Source organism: Diospyros lotus, chromosome 2 (genome assembly GCF_014633365.1).
Source record: "Diospyros lotus cultivar Yz01 chromosome 2, ASM1463336v1, whole genome shotgun sequence".
In the NCBI taxonomy this organism is placed as follows: Eukaryota; Viridiplantae; Streptophyta; class Magnoliopsida; order Ericales; family Ebenaceae; genus Diospyros; species Diospyros lotus.
Window position 1 is genome coordinate 28163437 of NC_068339.1, and position 24104 is coordinate 28187540.

Consider the following 24104-nt stretch of genomic DNA (forward strand, 5'->3'; position numbering starts at 1 on the left):
AACACCCCTACCTCTAGGAGCCATTTTATTTTTTGAAACTCTTTTCTTTTCAAAAAATCTAATGGATGTTTAAAATCTTAATAGAGAGAACATGAAAGAGGAGAGAACAAAAAGAGGAACATAATCATTTTATTTTTTATTTAATAATAAAGAAAATTATTGTTATTTTTGAAATATGAAAAATAATTCTTATAATTATGTCCAATCTCAAAAATAATTATTACAATCTTTTCTAATTTTAATTATCTAATAACTAGTATTAAAACTAATCCCCTCACACATTATTTGACTGATTGGGTAAAAAAATATTAGACTATCTTCAATCACATTCTCTATTTCATTATTTATTATATTATAAATAATTTACATTTTATTTTTTTATTTTAAAAATTGTGTTTGCTTCAACCAAATCCCATATTCTAATATGTATTTGATTCTTGATTTTATTTATTTATTAATAAATTTTAATTCTAATAGTGTCTTATACCTCTAACTAATTGGAGATTGAGTGACATACATTTGAGAGTTTCTTGGATGCATTTTTTTGGGGGGGTTCCTATCGCTCAGTATCACGTTGCCAAAAAGATAAATTTAAATTTAATCCACAGTAACTACACAGAAAGTGAATTCGAATCTAAAAATTTAGGTCACCCATCACTTATTTCCCAACATTGGGACAACCCGAATGACTACATTTGAGGTTCCTTAATCTATATCAATCTGATCATTGTATCCACACGCAACGCAACATCAATGAGCCGAGCCGCTCATGAGCAGCTCGGCATTCGATTCAGTAAGGGCTCGTTCGTGTTCAACTTAGTTCATAAACGAGCCAAGCTTGAGCACAATTTTAGAGCTCAAAATATAAATGAGCTGAGCTTGAGCAAGACAAAGTTTGACTCGTTAACTCGTGAACAGGTTCGTTAATGAGTTAGTGAGCAAGCTCGTGAACAGGTTCATGTATAGGCTCATAAACATACTTGTTTATATAAGCTCGTGAGTAGGCTCGTATATAATTAAAATACTTAAAATATTTGAAAGTTAATGTTGTTGGTTGATTAATGGATTGTTGTTGTATGTGTTGGGTAATTTAAATATAATTTTAAACGATCTTTTAAACGAGCTTTTAAATATAATGTTAAACGAGCTGTTCATGAGCTGAGCTCACGAACAAATTATCGAGCTACCTCGTGAGCTTTTAAACAAGTTGCTCATGAACCGAGCTTGCGAACAAAATTATTGAGCTGGCTCGAGCTCGACGAGCCTTTAAACGAGTCGAGCCCAAGTAAGAATTTGAGCTCGAGCTTACCTATTTTTTGCCGAGCCAAGCTTGAGCAAGTCGAAGCTCGATTCGATTCGGTTCGATTACAGCCCTAAACATCAATCTTAAAAGACAATGTCAATGTCAATGCATTGAAACAATGAGAATCATGTGTTGTATGTATGTGAAGCGTCCCATGTCACGTGGCACGGTGGGTGGTCTTATCTATTAATTTTGGTACATAATTACATTGATACATTGGGAGATTAAAAAAATTTACATATAATATTCTTGTATTTCAAAAATTACAATAACCTCTGTTATTATTAAAAATAATATATATATATATATAAATAATTTTGTTTCTTCTGTCTCTCTTTACCTCACCCTTTTCTCTTGAAATATATTGTTGAGTTGCAGAATATACATTGTAATAATTACGAAAAATATACGTGAACTAATATATACAATTTTTGAAAATTACTTTGTAATTACAAAAAACCATAACATATATATTAATTATCAAAAATATATCTATACTGTTATATAAGCAAATAGAATATTTTGGTGTTCTGAAGAATTTTTAAAATATTTTTTATATTTTTTGTTAAAAAATAAATATAAATTTACTCACTGAGATTTGCAAGTTTAAAATATTTAATTTTACAACTTTGCTAACGTTAATCTTCACCTAAACTTTATCTTAAAAAATATAAAAACTAAACTACAATTATTAATTGAGATTTAATAAATTTTTATTAAAAATATTTTATTTCTTATTTACATGCAGTTCGTGTCACACTTCTAGTATACAAAAAGTTTATCATTTAACTAGAAAATTATATTTTCTATTATATGAATATAAACTAAAAATATATAAAAATATCTGAATATAAAATAAATATATATTTATATTTTCTAAACAATATATGTAAATGGAGTATTTTTGAGAGAGAAAAGTTGGCGATTTAGTGGTGAACCCTAACCAAACGACAAATAGCATGCAATCTCACCTGTCTTTGTCGGTGAGATCGTGACCCCGTAGTCGTCCCACCCCTTGGACAGAGTGCGGGAGTATCTCGAAGCCTCGTGGTCGGTCTAGTCGCGATTTTCGTCAATTGGTCGAGGCCCTATGCAAGGTGTGGCAATGCAGATGTGTCTAGGTAGTACTCAGAGTGATTTTGATGGCCAAGACAACTTGACAACTCGAGTGCAAGAGGATAATATGTTGCTCGACAGTAAGACTCGGGCTGTAGGGCACCAAGGATAGGAGGTGATAGTGATGATAATGACAATTTGTTGGGTTTCAAAGAACAAAACACAACGAAAACTTAAAATTTATTTCGATCAACCAAACTCTTTGGCCTATCATCAAAACTAAAAAGAACGGATATAGTTTGTAAATATATAATCTTTTATGAATATAAACTAAAGAACAAAAAAGAAACCAACTTTTTGGTTATCCGACACAAGAAAATGTTGAATCTTTGTGTCGCAAGGTGTCATCCACCCTCTATAAGTGATCCACACCAAAAAGAAACTTTATTCAATGTGAATGAGTATACCCTTTCGATCTCCTTGCATCAAAATGCAAGCTCTATCGCCTTAACTTTTCTCAAAACTTGCTCTTTTTTTTCCCCTCAAAGGCAAGGGCTATTAATAGCCATTACATAGGGGAGAAAACCAAACCCTAGTCATAATAGAGTTGGAAACTAAGTCCTAGTACGTTTTGGATGTGTTGGGCCGCAACCAAAACGTTGCCAAGTTGGTCGTGCACGTTGGACGCGCGGTGAGCTGCGTAGGCACATGAGTCGCTCGGGCCATGTTAGGCCTCGCGCTCATAGGCCTTGGGCCATGCCTAGTACAACCTTTTGTTGGTTTCTGTCCTGTTTTCTTTTTTTGCTCATTTTTTTGATATCTTGTGGACTTTTCTACAAGTGCTAGCTTGCCCCCAAAACACACGAATTCATCTGGACCAAAACATTTTTCGGTTCCACTAAATTTTTCATAAAGCTTCTCTTTATTTGTGTATGACTTTATAGGTTCACTATAAAAATGGCAAAGGAAAATTAAAGAATGTTATTCCTAATCAAACTCTTTAATTATGATTCATAATTTATGTCATCGCATGACTAAAAATTATCATTTTGTCTTTTAACCAAGATTGACGTCTACCAACATATCATGGCTCCCCATATCATAATAAATGCAAACAGCACTTCAAATGAATTTTTCCGCGATAAGTTCTAGTGTTATTTGATCTCTCTATCATGATGTCTCGATACGATCTAGAAGTATGGTGAAATGTCAAACCTCCAATAACTAACACTATGTATACAAATACTAAGTCCACAACTTCTATAGTTGAATTAGTAATTCTTATTAATTCCTAAATAATAACCACAAATTTATAATGTTATAGAAAATACCCACTTGTCAGTCAGATCAATTCAATGTCGCAAACAATCTGGGCACTGCTTGAGAGACCCACAAACAATAACTAGAAATAATTGCCTAGCATCCTCATTTCCAAAGTAACTAAACTGCTCAAGTGAAGCTTTCAACTGCCATTACCATTGGGCTTTCATTCTGCACATTCTTTGAGTGCCTCCACAAGTAAATCCTTGAGAACTTCATTTGATGCTGCTATTCTTAGAGATGTGATGTCAAATTCCTTGCCAGAACTGGAGAAAGGCAACAGCACAGGCACAAAGTAAGGAACTTCTTTAAGAAAATTCTATGCTTGAATGCATATCTTTTCTATTTCACAAATAAGATAATTTTTTCACCAAGAGGGCATAAGAGAAGCAGAAACTGAAGAGTTTACAGTTGCTTTGTTCCTTACGGATCAAACAGAACTCCTCCGGCTTCTTTGACAATCACAGCACCAGCTGCAACATCCCTATCAAGCAAGAGTAGCAAGCCAATATTGTCAATCATCTCTACATCTCACTTCAGTTGAGATAAAAGATGAAACCATACCAAGGACCACCGAATCCAAATTGATAGAATAGGTCAAGCCTTCCGCATGCAATGCCACAGAGGTCCAGAGCAGAAGAGCCACACCACCGGAGTGATCTGACCTGATCACATAGGATCATCATCACATCAATTCTGGTAGCTATAAAAGTGGCCAAAAGGTCGCCATTTCAAGTTGTGAAAATAGCCTCTTTGCAAAAGAAAAAAGAGAATAGACTGCATATAAAACAACCCTCCTCAACTCTTGGAAAGTGAGGAGAATTGTACACTAATAAGAACCTTTTTATTCAAACTTTCATTTCTATGAGACACTGTAAATCAGACCAGCAGGTTTGTTCTTACCTTTGAAAGTAAATAATTAATTCTTTTTGTAAAGGCGTCTCGAGTTGACTGATCTCGATTTGTTCCACCCTGTTTTCTCAATCAGATAAAAGATAATTAGTTCCTGGCTAGCATGAAATAATAGTCATGCAGTTCATTTATTTCCCCTTCAAGGTCAAGTATTTACAAGATGCCAAGTAATTGTGCAAGATTTGCAGCAGTGAATGTCATACACTCAAAATTAGAAAGCATGCACTATATGTTATTCTTATGAAGAAAGCCTCCATTATAGAACAAGTTTATTTAAAGGAACACATTCTAGGTTGTAAATTTAATGCATCTTAACAATGAGTGGGTATGTTTAAAAGAATTGTCATTCTATACTTGAACCAAAGTACCCACTGGTCATCTCAATGTTGTGAAGAAAGACAGATGGTCATCTCAAGTAGAGGGCTTACTTTCTGACTTGAATGCCCTTGGGAGAGAACTAAGTCCCCCTTTTACACTGTTGTCAATAGTAAGCCAATACAAGATACAGGAATCTACCTACATATGTATAGCAAAATCCATGTACCAAGAACTGAAAAGTCATGTTGCTAAATCCATTTCAGGAAACTAAGTACATGAATTCATGTCATTTCTTGAAAATACTATGAAATTGAATTGTTGAAAGTTGAAAAACCATTTCCCATTCTTGGAATTTAAAACACATTCCAACAGATAATAATGCCCTTTTGTTAATTAAGTAGCATAAGAAACTTTGGTGGGTATGACAAAGGGAGTCACATAATGCAGAACCGGACACCAGGATCCATTCAGTCTTTTTTCACACTATGTGTTCTAAAGTTGGATTATTAGAAAAGGAGTGCAAGCTAGCTATTCACACATCTCATGAGGTTCAGAGTGCCCTATTCATTTGTCACTTTAGTACCTTATGCAACTACTCAATTTTGTATCCTCAGTTTCTTTTTCAGTTTATCTTATTGGATACAAATTCCTATAAAATCAGATAATTCATGTTTATTAGTTTGTATCATAGTATAACAACAGAGAGGGCCGGGAGCCTGAACACCAAAGTATATTGTGGTAAACATGACAAAGGATTCCCTGAACGTACCTCAGTGCCAAGGAGAGATTTCACAAGTTCAGACTGAGAAGACACTGCAGAATATCAAGAAATAGGGCAAATTTGTCATAGAATCATCCAAGGAAAGCCATTCTATTTTTTGATTCATGGTGGAAAATGCCCGAGAAAACTACTTTAAATGATGAAAACAATGAACTTGCCTTTTATTGGTTTTCCATTCAGAAAAGCACCTTTTCCATCAATAGCAGTGAAAAGCTGCACATTAAAACCCAAAATTCTTTGTTCACTCAACCACTAGTAGATATCTAAACACAATTTCTTATATTAGCCAAATCAACATATAGCTCATAAAAATCTATGCCCTCAGAAATTTCAGTATCGCCATACTGAACCTTGCAGGAATTACAAAAAGAAGGAAATTAATCACCAGACCAGTAAGTAATAAATGAATGTCACTTAAGTCCATTGTATTTATAAGGGTGAAACGATATCATAAAACTAGCAGGGTATTCTATGCTTCTCTAGGAACTTAACATCACCAAGCAAACCAACTACCAAGGTACAATCAATGGACAGCATTCCCACATCCATATTCTGTAATGCGTCTTCACATGAACAATTCCTTGCAAGTAAGAATAAGTTGTAGAAGTTTAACTATCAAACAACACATGCTTGGAGTATGAAATTCTCACCTCATCCATGATAGGATTGTAGACAACACCAACTATGGGGACCTTTTCTATTGTTAAACCAATAGAAACACACACAAAGGGGAACCTACAAATGTTGTGCGGTGCCCATAATATCAGTTAGAGAATATATATATATATATATATATACATAAAATAAAGAACAAATTCCATAAAAATTTGATATCAAGGTTTAAAAATTACCCATGGACAAAGTTAGTTGTACCATCAACAGGATCAACTATCCATGTTGGTTCAGCAGTCAACTCCATAAAGCCACAAGCTGCAGTGGTTTCTTCCCCAATGAACTAAGTGAAGAGCAGTGAAAAGCTATGTTGGGAAACAGTTTGTGGAAGAACCTAATGCCGCTACACTAAGCACTAACTGCAAATCATCAAACCTGTAAATTCTTATCTAGAAGGAAGGAAGGATAACCTTATGGCTAGGGAAATGCTGCCTGATATGATTGAATATGAGATCTTCACATGCTTTGTCGGTTTCTGTGACCAAATCCACCTGCATTGGTAGACAAAGGTTGATGATAACAAGTAGGAATTCATGTTCTCTTCCACAAAAAGTTATGATCAAATGTTGTATTTGGTTTCAGTTCATTACAAAATACATGAAATTATATACAGTTCAAAACTCTCACTGCTTCTTAGAATCTGTCACACCATATTGTTCAATCATAGGCATCGTACCTGGTTCTATCAGGGTCTTTTCATGCACATGGCCAAACAATTTTCACTCATCAGTTGTTGTGCAGAATGCAATAATTCCAATAGTCCTTCCTATATGTTTTTTCTTTATTCTCTTCAATAAGGCTTTTATGCTCTTATGTAGTCATCTGGGGTCCATGTCCTTCTATCCCCAACCATTAGACCAACACCACCAGCACCAACTTCTCAAAAGCTTGAAAATTGGAATTCTGACTTAAAACATTTCCGGACTAGCTTTTTCTGAATTACAAAAAATTTTAGAACTCAACTGGCCATCATTTGTATCATTATTAAAGTTGCAATTTTTTTTAGATGAACGGGTATTGGAAAGAACACTACTGGACCTGATTTTAAGCAATCATCATGTTTATCCTCTGTGATCTTTTAGTCCAATTTAAGACAAAAAGAATTGATCAAGGGTGTTCCCAATACATGAGACTCCCCACTTTGAGAGGGTCGTCCTTTTGTACCTAACCTTACATTTGGTTTGTAAAGAACTTATCAACAAGATCAACTTATTAAGCCTTAATCCTACTAGGTGGGGTTGGCTCAACATTTCTCCGTGCATCAATCATAATGAAATGCTACATCCATATACAAGTTATAAGCAACTCTCCCCAGCATTGGGCCTTCCAGTCACTTTATCTAACCCCCACCTCATATATTACAAGATTCTTCCCCTAAAATCAGTTTCATTTCATATCAAAAGCCGCCAGAAATGTACAGAATTCGGTATATATACAATGTCTTCATACATATAAATGTGACAAAACAGAAGAGTAAAGAAGTGCATAGACCTGGCCCTTGTATTCCACATGCTTAGTTTGGTAGAAGCTTTTACGGATGATCTGTAAACCAAAGATTTAAGAGAGACAGTAAGAGTTACAATGAGCAATTTGACGAAGAAAACAGAAGAGAATCACAACAACTGGATTTAGAACACGATTTACGTCTCCGGCCTTCTTGGCTGCATCGACTGCAACGGCGAGGAACTCCGAGCGTAAATCTGAAGATCAATGGAACTATATCAGATCGGGCTACAGTGAACAAATACCCACATGTGTATCATGCATAAAACACACACACGCGCGCGCGCGCGCACATATATATATATATACACATGCGCGCGCGCGGAGACAGAGGAGAGGTTGGGTTGCTACCGTTTTGGGCCATTTTTCTTTTCCTTCTGGATGAGAAGACAAGAAGGGGAGGAGAGAAATATATAGGCTTGCTCTTGAGCTTTGGGGGGCCAAGGACACCTTAATTTATAATAATTAACCAAAAGCAACGAAAGAGTCCTTTTATCATCGCCAAGAACATACAAAAAAGCAACAAAAGAGGAGATTCTCCAGTTGGAAATTTTATTTGGCCAAAGGCATCTCATGTTCATTGAATGTTGCAGATAACACGAGGCAGCTGCATAAAGATTTTGACTTTGAATGTTATATTAGAAATAAGACTTGAGTGGCGGCCAACGCTTAAAGCGTGAGTTTTCAAGTGAGAGATTTAAGGACATGAGGGTCAACAATTTAAAAATGATGCCTTTGATAGCCCATCTACAGTTTTTTTTTTTTTTCTTTTTTTTAGTAATTTGAACAATTTTTAGATCTAATATGATTAACAAAGCATTAAAAATTGACCCCAAAAAATTTTGTTTTATACAAAATATGTCTCAAAAACGAGAGGGAGAGGGTTTCATAAAAGGAGATCCCTTTAATATTTTATTTTTCTTTACACCTCAATTTGGTGAAGGGGGTGCATAAAAGGAAGAAGAAAAGTATTAATAAATATTTTTATTGATTTTATTCTTTTAAATTTGTTATTAAAATATCTATAAATACTAATATAATAAAGTGAAGTCTATAATTATGACCTTATTTTTGTTATTATTTGATTTTATGACAATTGTTATATTGTTTGCATCAAATAATTGTAGAAAGCAGGTGTGGGCCCAACTGTAAACCCCACCCCTCACTTATCCGCATCGGCCAACATAAATGCGAACAAGATATTAGCACTCTCAATTTCATACTCTTTTCTCTTTTTCATTCAAATAATATAAAATTATGTTATCTCTTTAATCTTGTAAAATAAAAATAATAATATATTTCACAATATATTTCCAAGTTACTTCATAATCTATCATTCCATTCCGCCCTTACTCCATTCATCCCCCAAATATAGCATAAAAATCATCAAAGACAATGCAATCCCCTAATTCAATTAACATACATCTTATCTTTGCTTTTATGATAGAATATAAGATAAGATGGGGACAAGAGCAAGATTTTATCCTCTTTATCTTTCTGCTCCTTTTGGTTTTGGTGGTCTTCCCAAATATAATCAAATCCACATTTCCTTACTGCTTCCTGAATAAAAAATGGCATAAAAATCATTGCTACTAATACAAGGAGGTCAGTGCCAGGAGCATTTGGAATCCCCAAACATAACTCTATGATGAAAACCAAAATTAGAAAGCGATTAAGAAGAGCAGTAAAGCTTTGGAAAAGATTTGAGGCAATTATCAATAACATCTTTTGTTGCTTGAAACAGATTTAAGATACACAAATGCAGTTACCCTTTGGAACTACCCTTTTCAAGTGTCCATCATCATCAGCAAGTTGTATAAAAAAAAAAAAGTCGTTGATTCTGTTGGTTATATTCTTAGTTATGCCATGCATGCAGTGGCAATGGTTCTGACTGGCCATCCCAAGCATCTCACTTCAACTTTGCCAGCCAGTCTTCAGAAGGCATCGCATGCTACGAGCAGGGAAGCATCCGCACCATTGCTGACTTTTGCGAGTGTGCGACCAAAGAGTGAAAATTATTAAATCTCCAATTAAGAAATAGAAATTTATTTATGTATTTATTTTTTAAATTTTCTATAAGCAAATGTTATTACTTTTTGAAACACAACATGCTCAATTGTAAGATTAAAATTAAAAAAACTAAAAAAATTATTTTCTACAGTAACGATGTGTGGTAGAAACATCACTATTCTCATAAATAGAAGGAAATTGCTGACGGCGGGCCTGTCTAGACCATTTGAGTGGAATATGCCATCATTCGAGCTCATTATTCGGTTCTTTTCACAAGAATATGAGGCAAAAGAATACATTTAGATGGGTGCCAAAGACACAAAATGGCATCAATCTTGGGATGCCCTTCTTTGCGGGACGCTTGCCGCTCGGTCTCCACGATTTCGACAAGAGAGGAAAATGGCATCAATCTTGTCTCTGGAAAAGAGGGTTAAAGCCTATTATGATAGCCATGCATAATTGTAGTATCTGATGGAGAATCAAGCTCCACCTCATAACTGCACTAACTTGTACATTATTGCCCCCTTAAAAAAAAAAAAAAAATTGAATCATTCGCACCACAAACACAGACTAAAAGAAAAAAAAAAAAAAGAAAAAATCACAAATCCCCAGTAATAGAATAAATCTGCCCAATTAACAAAATTGTATCCTTTGAACCCAAATAATAATAATAATAATAATAATAATAATAATAATAATAATAATAATAATAATAATAAAAACCCACAAGATCTATCACAATATAACTTTTAGATGGACAAAATTGTGAAACCTTGCTTTCGATGAACAAGACTGTAAGCCCTCAGGAAACACAGCACCATATTTACCAGATTACATCCTTTCTCTGGTAACTACTACGAGACTAGGTCACTTATTCCTATCCCTATATCTAATAGACACCAATCTCTTCTATCCATATATCATAATAGAATGTTAAGACCCAAATCAAAAAGATGATAGAGAAGTAAACCGCTTTAGTTCAATATTATACAAATACAAACGAATAAACTGATGCAGCTATAGGAAGTGTTCAAAACCAGGCTTCAGTGTCAAGTATGAACTACTACTAGGATAACAGTCCCTACAAATTCAGGTGATCAAATTATTTCACAGTGATCAATCCTCTCATAAAAATCTAGCACCACCAGCCAAAAGGTTCCTCGTCCTCTTCATCTTCGTCTCTTTCTTATTTCTTGTCCCAAGAAGTTTCCATGTTTAAATTACATAAGGTTGCTAAGAGGTGCTCCGGAAATGGGGAAAGAAAAAAATGGAAAGAGAGGAAAAAAATGTTTAATGGACATCTCTCAGAATAAAAAAAAAAATCCTGACATGAATTATATATAAGCTATTAATTTGCACGACTTAATTAAGCAAAAGACAAATTACAGAGATTACGCTAAGACGAAGCCAATCATGGGCGGTCTCCTTGTTCAAGGGCTGCAATCTCTCTAACAACCTGTGCTTTGTCTGCCTCAAACTGTTCATCCTCTGCGCCATAACAAACCACAACTGAACTGAGAAACATAGACACAGACTGCTAATTATATAGATGATTAGTCCAAATGTATAGTTGTGTTCTACCTTTTTCTGTCTTGAAATCTGCAAATAGTCGTAGAAGCTTGCTCCTATTTGCAACAAGAATACTAATAATATCTGGCGGCTTCTGCTGATTGGCAACGAATAACTAGAAAATTGTCTTCAAATTAGCAAGAATCCAACAAACTTTGATGATTAACTATAATAGATATAAGACCACATGTTTATGAAACATACCTTAAAAACATGAAATGCTTCTATCTGAATGCTCTTACTTGATTCCTGAAAAGAAGATTTCTCCACTTAAAACATTTCCATTTCACATTACAAAGGGAGGGGGGATAATCATATGCTGAATACATAGACCTATAAACAGTCCGAATTTAGACCAGATCCACTCTAAACCAATAGGTAATGGTCCAGTCCAGATCCATTTATATTTGGACTGGATCCTAAGTGATCTGGTTCTCATTGATTTGGATCTGGACCTAGTCCAAATCCATTTCTTTTAACTTTTTTTTTTCTTTTTCTTAAACCTACCATCATTTTAACCGTATATACACATTTTATGGCCTGCATTCCTTGAGTCATATAAAATTAATTTCAATCCTAAACTAAAAATTATTATTCAAAATTAATAAAAAAAATGTTATTAATACAAATTAGTAGTTTCAATATTCAACTCTTTGGTCATACCCAACCCACCCAATTTCAACTAAACAATAATATAAAACAGAGTCAAAAATTAAACAAAAACCAATTATTCATGTCCAATGTTTTAAAAACCAGACTGAACATGAGGGGAAAGGGTTAAAGGTCGTACCAGGATTTAGTTGAAATATAATATTACATAAATACACAATAACTAACTTTATTATCTGAAAATAGAAAAAATAAAAACACATTATATAATCTTTATTAACATTATTCTATATTTAAAAAATCCATAAAATTAATAAATATTCTACATACAAATATAAAAAATCTCAAAAAGTAATGAGAATTGACAACCAGATAACTAAAGTTGAACTGTGAAATATATATTACACCCCCAGTCAAATCCCCTCCATTCAAATCAACATGCCTTCCAAAAGCCAACAGTGAAATCGATTTACAGTCCTCCCTCCCTCCCTCCCCTCCCTCTGCCCCCTTCTTGGTGTTTCAGATATATCCGAATGCTTCCTGGTGCTTCATATATACATATATTTGTAAGGACTATGTTACAGGTACGTCATTGCCTCGCCTCACCGCGCCTTATCGCCTTGGGTGAGAGACATTTTAGTCATGCGCCTCACACCGCCTCATCTCACTGTTTTGAGTGAGGGACATTTTAAACATTTTAGCATCATTGTGTAGCCAAAAGTGTACACAATGATATACCAATAGCATTTTCTTATTTGTAAATCAGTGGCTTTTCATGCTTCTCTTCTTTCTCTCTCTCATCCTCAAAATGAAATCCTTGGCCACTGAGCTCGAGCTCCCCTTTCTAACTGGATCTGAAGCTTTTCCAAATATCCATCAGGGCAGTCTTGATCCAGACCACCTTAAATGCGGGCCTAACAGGTCCGGACCATATGGATCTGGTCTGGGTCTAGAATTAAATGGGACAGATCTAAAGGGTTTGGTCCAGGGAATCTGGACCAGATCCGGCCTGATATCAGGCCTTCAATGCACAGATCTCCGCTTAATGATAATTTTCTCCCCATATTAGATTGTTAGGCAGCTGGTTACCACAAATTCTAAATATGAATCAACTTTTTTTAAAAAAAAAAAAGTTGCCAGAAATTCCAGAAGGGTTCAGTATTGAGTGGGGACCGGAAAATCACATGGCCACAAAGGCAGTATGATTGCAAGTATCTGCGTCATATAAGGCAGCAGAAAGGGAAACAAATTCACCACCAATATGCTGATTCTTCAACAAGAAAAACACTGTGAAACATGAAATCCTTGCTCACAAAATTAAAATATCTTCCATGAAGATGAATTCAGAGTCCAGATATGTTCACTTTATTTTGATGTTTTCCTGCTTTTCTTTTTTGAGTTCAGGGGGAGAGTGTCAGATAAAACTCCAAACAAAAAGAAAAGACAACATACTCTGAGAAGATTCATAAGAATTCTCAAGTTATCCCTCGAGCTCACATATCGTGTCATCACGGCAGAATTTGAACGATCCAGTAGCATGTCTCCTAACAGCTGTAAGGGAAAGATGTTTATTAACTAAAGAATAGCAACTATATATATATATATATATATCAAAATATGATGCAAGCAAAGAGTAAATGCTACACACTTCGGTAAGTAAATGGTCAGAGCAAAACAATATCAACTATCAGACAAATAAAGAAATATAATCAGCACTTTACACAGAACCACAGTTTAAAATACGTCAAGGCATTCCACAAACCTGTTCTAAGATCATTTTAGGAACATTGCACAAACATGCTGATCACCACACATCTTCTTAGGACCAAATCACAAGTTAAACAAACAGAATTCTTATAAAACTTAAAAAAAAAAAAAAAAGCCCTCTGATTCATGAACAAAATCAAACTATTCTACGCTGGCTTTTAAATAGAATTCTTGAACTCCAGCAAAATCTACAAGCACCACCAAAACTCATATAAATGGTCATTCTTTACAAAATTAGGATTGTTACAGTTATATTCTTAAAATTTGTTCCCAGAAAAATAATTACCAATTAACAATGAAGTTCGAAGTATTTACTTACATTGTGAATTTACTTTGTTTTCGAGGAACTCAAGTGATGTTAAGAGTTAAGGAAAAAGAGCACATATAATCTGCCAATAGCATATCCTTTAGTAATAAGTAACCCTTTTCTTAGTTAAAGAAAAAGAAAAGAGAAAGATTACCATTTTCTATAGAGTATAAATGTTCACAAAGCCATTGTTTGACTTGGTACAAAATCAACAAGAAAACAAAAGCAACGAAAGATAACACATTATTTAATACACCATATGAGGGCATCCCAATGCAAAAGGTGTTATGACCTGGGGTTGGAATTGTAATTAGGGAACTATTGTAACTGCTGTAAGAAGCTATTGGTTAGGCAGTTAGACCAAGCCTAACTAACTTGGCTGACAGTTAGCCCTCCTAACTGTAATAAGTGCCTTAAAAGAAGGCTGTTGTAGAAGGAGACGGCAGTTTTGGAATAACAGATTTCCCTCCAATCCCTTTCTTCTCAATTTCTCTCTCAATCTCCCTAAATCCCATCTTTTTCTCGAAATTCTTCTTGAATTTCCGCAATTGCCCAGCCTTCAATCTGAGGGCTTGACAAAAGGCTCCCGACTTTGCATAGGTTGGGAGAGGATCATATTGTATGCAACCTTACCCTTTGCAAAGAGGCTGTTTCCACAACTAGAGCCCAAGGCCTTCCGTCACAAAGGAACAACTTTACCAACAACCTTACCATTACTACCAAGGCTTGCCTCTATTGTAATACACCATATTTGTATAAGATAAACATTTTGTCGTGATGTCAAATTTATTACAGTTAGCATGCTAGCAAACACCATAAACTTTTGACCTACCTTGACAGCTTGTCGTCTGGTAATGTAATTTGGAGATTCCAGCAGTTTTGAGTTATACTCTGCAAAAAACTGAAAAGACAAATTTTGTGGACAATATCAAGTACTGATCAACCAGAAGCAAAACCAAGAACAGCAACAAAACAATAATGATAACAACAACAATGATGATAGCAGGAAGTTGATTAAAAGGTAAAACCTAACAAGTGTCAGGCATGTCAAATGTGGTCAATGTTAGACAAGTGACATGCAACAGCTACTCATGCATGACAGGAAAAACTTAATCAAGTAGACCCAAAATTCTATTTTATATTGACTTATTTGACACATCTAGCACATGGCTCTGCAAATGTTGGTGAATCCTATCACAGTAGTACATTGCTCACAAGACAGTTAATTAACAGCTGAAAAGGATCGCATAAAGACAGTTATCAACTTGCACATTTGGACATTGGCAACCCAGAGGAAATCTACTTGTGAAGATACCAACGTTGACAGAGTAACCATAAAATTTCGAGACATGATACAACCAACACCAAACTTTAGTCCCACTAGATGTGGTTGGATACATGGATTCTAGCCCTCCAATCATCTTTATATCTTCTATAAAGAAATCATATTCCATATCATGCCTAAGAGCCTCCCACCAAGTTTATTTTGGTCTTCCTCTACCTTTTTTGCAACAAACTTCTTCCATTTTGCCCACTTTCTTCACAAGTGCGTCCATAGGTCACATGCCCAAACCATATTAAGCGTGTCTCACATATTTTATCTTTAATAAGTGCTACTTAAAATTTATTATAGATAACCTCATTTTTTATTTTGTATTTATATAACCACAAATCCATTGCAGCATCTTGTCACTGACCTTGGCAGAAACAATAGAGTTTCCCTTGATTCAGTGAGATTCACGGGATTGTAACAGGGAAAATTAGAGAGAGCAGAGGAAGAACAGAGAGAATAGAGAGAAAAGAGTGAGACAAGAGAGAGTGTAGAGGGAGAAAAATTGAGTTGTTTTGTATTTGATTTTGCATAACCTCTCCCACAGAGTAGGGAGCGTAAATATACTCGCTTGGCATGGGTGCGAATGCAGCAGATCATCCCCCTTATAGCAGTTACAACTTCTTTTGTCCTTTTCTATGGCCTCACATGTGGCCCTCCTATGCTAATAGAATTGACAACTGGAAATTAAGTACAGTAATTGAAATAAAAGAATTATAGCATAACAAGAAAACAAAATAAAGATTGAACATTAAGGTAAAAAATTTAAAATAACCATAGCCGTGACAATTTCCCCTCCCTTAGAAACATTTCTTGTCCTCAAGAAATGCTAAGAAGACTCGCACCCTTGGAAAACGCTGGAGTAAGCTCGATAGATACTCCCAGGTGTTGCCTTTGGTGTCCCCATGCTCCCATTTCACCAATACTTGGATGAGGGGAATCCCCTGATTGTATACAACTCTCCTGTCCATAATACCTTCTGGCTCCATCTGGCTATCCTTCTCCTTAGGTAGTGTAGGTAGAGCTGGGTTGACCTGTTTGGTTCCAGTTGACCCATAGTTGTTAAAGGCGCGCCTAGGCGCAAAGCGCCTTAAGGAGCCAATTCAGCGCCTCGCTTGGGCTAAGGCAAGGCGATTTCGGCAAGGCCATCGCCTTGCATGGTGAGGCGAGAGGCGCGCTTCATGAAACTTAGGTTTTAATTAAAACCTGAGCAGCCCAATTCTTCCCCCTCTTCTCAGTTCCAGCATGCATACATTACATTTACTTTGGTGTCCCCAGAAAATGTCAACATTTTCTTTTATTTATATTTTTTACATTCCATTTACTTTAATACATAAATGTAAATAAGAAAGTACCCTCCATTTAGATTCAATAAAAATATCTAAAAAATCAAAATCCATAACAATAAGAAAATAGAATTTTGGTTTTAATACAAACTTGGGATTTAGCGATTTTACCACCCCCAAAATACATACCTACTATTTTTTGAAAAATTCATTAAAAATCATTTTAACAACAATGAATATTAGTTATCAAAATACCGGGAGATAGTTTTTCAAAATGAAAATATTTTCTTATATGTCTCCTTATAATGTGCTAATCTTCTAAACTTAGAAAAATAACATTTTTCAAAATGAAAACATTTTCTTGATTGTGGACTTGTAGTGTTTATATGTTTGTTTAGAACTTTGCATGATGATTGGTACTTGTTTGAGTTTGAGACTTTAAGTTTGAATTTTGATGATGTTTTTAGTTTAGAATTTGCATGATGAATGAATGAACTTTGATGTTGTTAGTTTAGAATTTGAAGATAATGAATCATTAATGATATGCATGTGTTATTATTGATAATTTGATAGTTTTTTATAATTTTACAAGATTTTGAGTTTTTTTTCTAAAAGGTGCGCCTCGCTTCGCAAAGGCGCGTCAGGCTCCAGGACCCTTTGCGCCTCGCGCCTTTTAGAACTATGGGTTGACCTCTTCAAAAGGGTCACATGAAAAACCGGATGTATGTAGCCTTTGGGTAATTGGAGCCGGTAAGCCACCTTGCCGATTTTGTCTATTATGATGAATAAACCAAAATACTTGGGACTTAACTTGGACACTGATCCCTGACTGATGGACTTCAAGTGTGGATACCTTAGCCTTAGATATACTTTTTCTCCCACCTCCAATTCTCAGTCACTTCTCTTCTTGTCTATGTATTGCTTCATCCGATTCCGAGCTAAAGCCAACTCATATTTTAATTGTTGCAAAACAACCCTCCTTTGCTGTAGGTATTCTTCCACTGACATTGCTGTAGTATGCCCTTCTATGGTAGGTAACAGTGGGGGTTTGTATCCATATAGTGTCTCAAATGGGGACATTTTTAGGGATGTGTGGTAAGTAGAATTATACCACCATTGTGTCAAGGCTAACCACCTATGCTAGTTCTTGGGCTGCTAGATACACATGCACCTTAGGTAGGTTTCTAGCACTTGGTTAACCCTCTCAGTTTGCCCATCCGTTTGGGGGTGATAGGCTGTTGACATGATGAGCTTAATTTCCATAGATCCCATAAGCTCCTGCCAAAAATGACTTGTAAACACCTTGTCACGGTCTGATACAATGGTTCTCGGCACCCTATGCTGTGACACTACCCTATTCATAAATACCCTAGCTACCTCCTTGGCTATGTAAGGGTGAGCCAACCCTATAAACTGAGTAAACTTTGTGAACCTGTCCACTGCAACCATAATACTGTCCTTCCCTTCTGACTTAGGCAATCCTTTGATAAAATCCATGGTCATACTAATTCAAGCTCAGTCAGGTACTGGTAGGGGCTGTAGGAGATCGGGTAAGCCACATTCTCATGCTTACACCTCTTGCATGTGTCACATGCTAACACGAAATTCTTTACATCCGTTTTCATCTTGGGCTAATAGAATAACTATTTAACCCTAAGATAGGTGTTTTGGAAACCCAAATGTCCCCCCACTGGTGACTCATGCAAGGACTGCAAGATTTTTTGCTTAAGGTCCCCTTTACCCCCTATGACAATCCTGCCATTAAACCTCAACACCCTCTCTATTAGAGTGTAACTTCCAGCCCCGTTAGACTCCACCACTAGCCTTTCGAGTAGCTCCCTTATCTGTTCATCGTTGGCATAGCTATCAATAACTTCCTGACACCACTCAGGCACCACAATAGTAATGGATGCCACACTACCTTCCTCTTGGCACCTTGATAGTGTATCGACAGGTACATTTTCCTTGCCTTGCCTATATTGTATTGAATAATCAAGTCCCATCAACTTGGTGTCACGGATCGGATTTTATTACAACAATTTTGTTTTTCTTAAGTGGCTGTAACTCTTTTATATTTCCTTTGTATTTCCTTTACTATTGTAGTTTCTGTAATTTATTTTCTTTTACTGCTGTATTTGGGAATATTTCTGTTAGGCTTAGTAAGAGAGAGAGAGCACATGTTGGGGTTAGAATAGGACAAAGGAGACAGTTGCAACCGTTTTAGGGAATGATCTGTTGTGGTAGCATCATCCTAAGGTCCTATAAATACTCCCCAAGGCCTCGGGGAAGGATTATCGAAAATCAAGAACAATATCTACTTCTCTCTCAATTTCTCTCTTCTCTCAACTCTACTTCCTTCCCCCTATTCTTCTTCCTACTTTCCTACCGCGAACTACTTATTCGCACCGAACCAAGAAGTCCGCCATTGTCTCTGCTTGACAATGACAATTTGGTATCAGAGCACTAGTCTTGGTCAGAGTTATTAGAGGGTTCTTTGATGGCGGAAGGTACCTACATGAAGAACTACAAGTCGCAGCTGTAGCAATTCGGCTCGACTTTGTCCGAATTCTAGAGTTGGGTAGATTGACTGGAGCGGGGTTCAGAGCGCAAACACGAAGTAATCCTAACTATGGATCTCAAGGTGGAGAGCTCAATCGGAGGACTGGAAAGGAGGCTCAATGGAGCTCTATCTCAAATGTGAAAGGATAACATGCAAATGAGAGTAGAGTTGGGGGCCTAGTTATAGCAGTTTATGGTCATGTTCACTCACCAAAACATGGCAAGATTGGCTCCTGATTTCCCTCCTAGGGATAGAACAAAGCCCATATTACCAGAAAATAGAAGGGACAGAGTAGATGGGAATAATGAGATTGGAATTGACTCGGAGGAAGATGTAGATAGTATCAGAGCTAACCTTTGGAGAAGGCAGTCTAATGAGAGCAGGGAGTGGTGCCGAGGCGTGAGGGCCTGAACAAGGAGCGACTCCTGGCAGGCTTCTAAGATGGCAGCCCCTAAAGGGGAGAAGATCTGAGACCAGTTGTAAGATCACATGACGAGGACGTCATGTGCTCAAGAATAGGAGAATGTAATACTCCAAGAGCTCAAGGTCAGGCATAAGAAGGGACTCTAGAGAAGCTAGTATATATATCGAGGATAGTAAAGAAGAAAACAACACTAGCTAGATACTTTTTGAGCTGAATGTGGATAAAGAACTCCCGCGTTAAGCGTGTTTGAACTAGAGTAACTCCAGGATGGATGACCCCTGGAAAGTTCGCATAAGCTCATCAGGATAAATTGATCTGATCCCTCATATCGCTCGATGCGAGATGATACAGTCAATGTTTAAGCTCAGCCCAAGGTATTTTGGGCCATATCCTATAATAGCTAGAGTAGGAAAGGTTGCCTATCGCCTACAGTTGCCTAAAGGAACACAAATTCATCTAGCGTTCCATGTATCACTGTTAAAAAAGTCGATAGGGGCAGAATAGGTGAGTCTTGCATTACCCTCTCTCCCTAAGGAAGTGAACCAAAGCAATGAACCAAAGGCCATACTAGATTGTCATAACCCAAGAATCTATAGAGGGCAATATTGTAATAGGTTAATAATAGTTGTTAGAAGATATTTTAGATATTTTAGCAAGTGGTTAGAAGCACATGGGAGCATGTGCTAGGCTGTTAGAAGGCAAATAGGCCTATAAAAGGTTGCTGTAATGGTTTGTTTCCTTATCCAGAATTAATGAATTGAATACTATTTTCTCTCTAATATTCCACTCTTTCTCTCTCATTCTTCTTCCTCTATCTTCTATTCTTCTATTTCTCCCTCCTTCTATTGATTTCCCCCCTCCTTCAATCTGATTTTCTTCCCCATTTCCCCTTTTAACCTATCACGAACCCTAGGTACGTGACAATTGGTATCAGAGCAGTCAATCCTTGGCTGTAGGTTTGATTTCAGTGGACGAGACCGGTGAAATAAATTTCAGTGATTGAACTCCAGATCGAGGAGGCCTCAAGGCGACTACTGTGAGGTGAGCGATTGTTAGTGATTGAGGCAGCGGGGCTTGAGACGATTCAAGTGGTCCAGTGAATCCAACGGAAACGGAAGTCCTAAAGCTGGTTGATCGCGATTGGTGAGGGAGTCCGTCAAATGCGTTCTCGGAAACTCAGGCCTATCGTTGGCGCATCGTCTGGCGAATTCAAGTAGCAGTGTCGATGGGGAGTTAAGTTGCTTAAGGCGAGGACAAGACTCACTTTAAAGGTGACTTTGAAGGACGGTAGCGGAGCCGACATCGGCCATCCAGGCAAGCTTAGGGAGCGACAGCAGCGGTGCAGGTTGGTCGGACGACTGGAGTGGGTGACTAGAGGGTGACGCGAACGGCCAGGAGGTCGCGATTTGGACGTGGGAGTGTTGCGATGCAATGGGTTGGACTCGGGGGTGTCTCGATACAGCGAGGGTTGCAATTTGGACTCGGGAGTGGGTGTAGCTATTGAACTAACAGTGAGTTCGGGTGATTTTGGAATCAGAGGCGATTGCAAGTGGGCTGGGAGCCTTGAACAGTGATTGGGTTGAGAAGAATCGCCATTAATTTCTAGGGCGACTAGGCTAATTTGATCCGATAGTGCCTTTGGTGAGCAAGGAAGGCTATCGATTAAGAATCAGCTGCAACTGGAGAAGCCGAGCAAAGTAATTTTGGCTGGGAATTGAAGACGACACAAGCCAGGAGAGTGCCGACGATGATACTGGTTCTTGGTGGCTCTGAAGGTGGCGGAATAGGTCTTGGATCTCGACTAAGAATCCCAGCAATTTCAGTAACTGATTCCAGCAAGCTCATAGCAGCTGGGAGTGTAGTTTTGAAGGCATTCCTAAGCTGATGAACCTCAGCCATTGAGTGACAGAAGCGTGACAGAGCAGCGGAAGTGTGGTGAACCTTGTTGAAGAACCGAGCAATGGATTTTCCGTGTTTGAGATTTAAGTCGAAAGGAAACAAGGTTGATCGAAAACTGACGGCAAGCAGTCCAGGCTGTCTAGGGTGCATTCACATTGATTATTGGCTGTGATCTCTATTTAGAATTTGAAGGAGACTCCTAGAGCAGTTCGGTGATTCTCAATTGCTGCGATTTCGATTGTAATTCTCGGCTGACAGTTAAGACGGTCTAGAGGACTCTTGAAGGCCGATCAAGTCACTGTAAGTGTGCAAATTTTTCTGCTGTTACAATAAACTTGGTCTTGAAGCATAACAGTGGCTGCAATTGCCACTTATTGGATCAATTTTAGAGGTGATTGGGTGAGGCAATTACAGAAGGAAATCAGGATGGAAAGAGCTGTTGTTTCTTGGCCTATTGCTTTTCCAGCCAGTGAGATTTTGGCCAGGAGGAGTAGTGCACGAAGGAGTCCAATGGAATCTCAGTTGCAGCAGAAGAATTCTTCCTTTTCAATTGGAATGGAGCATCAATGACAGCCAAAGAACGCTGCATTTTCAGTGGGGTGTCCTACTCATGAAGCTAGGGAAGGCAGTGCATACATGAAGCAGAATGCTTCATTTTCAGTAGGAATGGAGCATCAATGGCAGCCAAAGAAGGCTGCATTTTCAGTTGGCAGCAACAAGGAACAAAAGAAGGGGACCAGCCAATTGGACAAAGGAACCAACGGTGGGTTTGATGAAGAGTGCAAGGAATTTGGCCGTATGTTCCGCGAGAAGTTGCAGGAGTTTGTGATGATACTAATTAAGAAGTATCATTACAACTTTCCAATAAAATATTTTGATCATTATCACGGAAGTTTTAACAAGGAGGACTTCCTTGGAGTAGAGCAGCTGAAGGAGGAGACAAGAGTACGAACGACCAATTCATTGCCTACTCCAGACTTTGGGCGGAAAAAAAAGCATTGTGACGGCGGCAACAGTGACCAGAAAGATGGCTGCAATATTGAGAGTAAATTTGGTGGTGAAAAGCATAATCTCAAGGAAAATTATAATGAACAGATTGATAGGGCGGCCAATGCAGAGGGATCATCTGATATTGCTGAAAAAGAAGTCCAAATAAAGGGGAATTGCAGCCAACAAAAGGGAAAAGAAGTTGCTGAATTACTTGCAGGGAATCAAGAGATCATAACTAAAACTTCAGTCATCATTAAGGATGTTCCAGGTGATAATCGAGGAGATCCAAACCAAGAAATGATTGGGGTAGTCAATCAGAAAACAGTACTGATGGGAGCCAACAAGAAATTGGGAGACTTGGACATGAATTTGGCCACAGCTGCTTTGCAACCAGCCCTGCAACAACAATTGAAGGCTGAAGGACTACAAGTTTCAGCTGTTGCCTGTGATCAAAAGCAGCTAAATTCAATGAAGGCCCCAGATGATGATATATTGACTGGATTTGGCATCATATTGGATCCTCAATCTATGGGTACAAGCTATCTTAATTTGGTAGCTATCACCAACCCACGGAAAATGGTATGTCGCTCATTGGAGGAAGATGCAATTTTGATTGCACTGATTATCATTTTTGTTTCAGCTAAGGAGTATCCAAGAACACATAAGAAGCGACCTAGAAAGGGAATGATAAAAGAAAGAACAACCAAGCTAGAGAGAGTTGGCATTGGTTGAGGAGCAATGGCTAAATTGTTGTAAGTTCTTGGGGACAAGAACTCTCTCAAGGAAGGAGGAATTGCCTTGAGAGGAATTGTCATGACCCAAGAATCTATAGAGGGCAATATAGTAATAGGTTAATAATAGTTGTTAGAAGATATTTTAGATATTTTAGCAAGTGGTTAGAAGCACATGGGAGCATGTGCTAGGCTGTTAGAAGGCAAATAGGCCTATAACCTATTGTAATGGTTTGTTTCCTTATCCAGAATTAATGAATTGAATACTATTTTCTCTCTAATATTCCACTCTTTCTCTCTCATTCTTCTTCCTCTATCTTCTATTCTTCTATTTCTCCCTCTCTTTCTCTTAATATCTCTCCCTCCTTCTATTGATTTCCCCCCTCATTCAATTTGATTTTCTTCCCCATTTCCCCTTTTAATCTATCACGAACCCTAGGTACGTGACATAGATAGAAGGGTGGTTTACAACCAAAGGGTTCCTCTTATACAAGTTTTTGTGAAATGGCAAAAGGGAGCTATGGGAAGCAACACTTGGGAATACCTACCTAGTCTTCTTCAGCAATTTCCGAGAGTTGCTAATCTCCTTAGCATCTCTTGAGGACAAGAGACTGCTAAGGGAGGGGGAATTGTCACAAATCGGATTTTATTACTGCAATACCCTAAGAACCCAGAGAAGGGTAGTATATATCGTGGATAAGTAATAAAATAAACAACACCAACTAGATACCTTTTAGACTGAATGTAGGCAAAAAAC

General features: G+C 37.3%; 2 protein-coding genes across 6 annotated transcripts in view; both read right to left on the reverse strand.

The window, feature by feature from the left end:
• Positions 1-3658: 3658 nt before the first annotated feature.
• Positions 3659-8423, reverse strand: LOC127793915 (inositol monophosphatase 3-like). 3 transcript variants are annotated; one of them, XR_008021507.1, is made up of 12 exons: positions 8217-8423; positions 8007-8062; positions 7854-7904; positions 6773-6853; positions 6542-6645; positions 6341-6425; positions 5849-5903; positions 5679-5722; positions 4583-4651; positions 4244-4344; positions 4051-4163; positions 3659-3945 (listed from the first exon to the last, which is right to left on the reverse strand). XR_008021507.1 is itself a non-coding variant. In XM_052324705.1 (12 exons), exons 1-11 carry the CDS (start codon positions 8227-8229, stop codon positions 4103-4105), a joined length of 720 nt encoding a protein of 239 aa, XP_052180665.1. In that variant the 5' UTR covers positions 8230-8423; the 3' UTR covers positions 3659-3945; positions 4089-4102. The 3 variants fall into 3 exon arrangements, 2 of the variants coding, with proteins under 2 accessions (XP_052180665.1, XP_052180664.1); XM_052324705.1 differs by having other exon boundaries at positions 4089-4163; XM_052324704.1 differs by having other exon boundaries at positions 4107-4163; positions 8217-8420.
• Positions 8424-10829: 2406 nt separating this feature from the next.
• The window catches only part of LOC127794890 (putative MO25-like protein At5g47540), a 36501-nt gene continuing 23226 nt past the window's right edge, over positions 10830-24104 (reverse strand). For all 3 annotated transcript variants that reach the window (XM_052326179.1, XM_052326178.1, XM_052326180.1), the window contains 5 exons: positions 14960-15028; positions 13506-13604; positions 11649-11693; positions 11457-11559; positions 10830-11363 (listed from right to left, as the gene is read on the reverse strand). In XM_052326179.1, the coding sequence (XP_052182139.1) occupies positions 11287-11363; positions 11457-11559; positions 11649-11693; positions 13506-13604; positions 14960-15028 (393 nt within the window). In that variant the 3' untranslated portion in view covers positions 10830-11286. The remainder of the gene's footprint in view (positions 11364-11456; positions 11560-11648; positions 11694-13505; positions 13605-14959; positions 15029-24104) is intronic.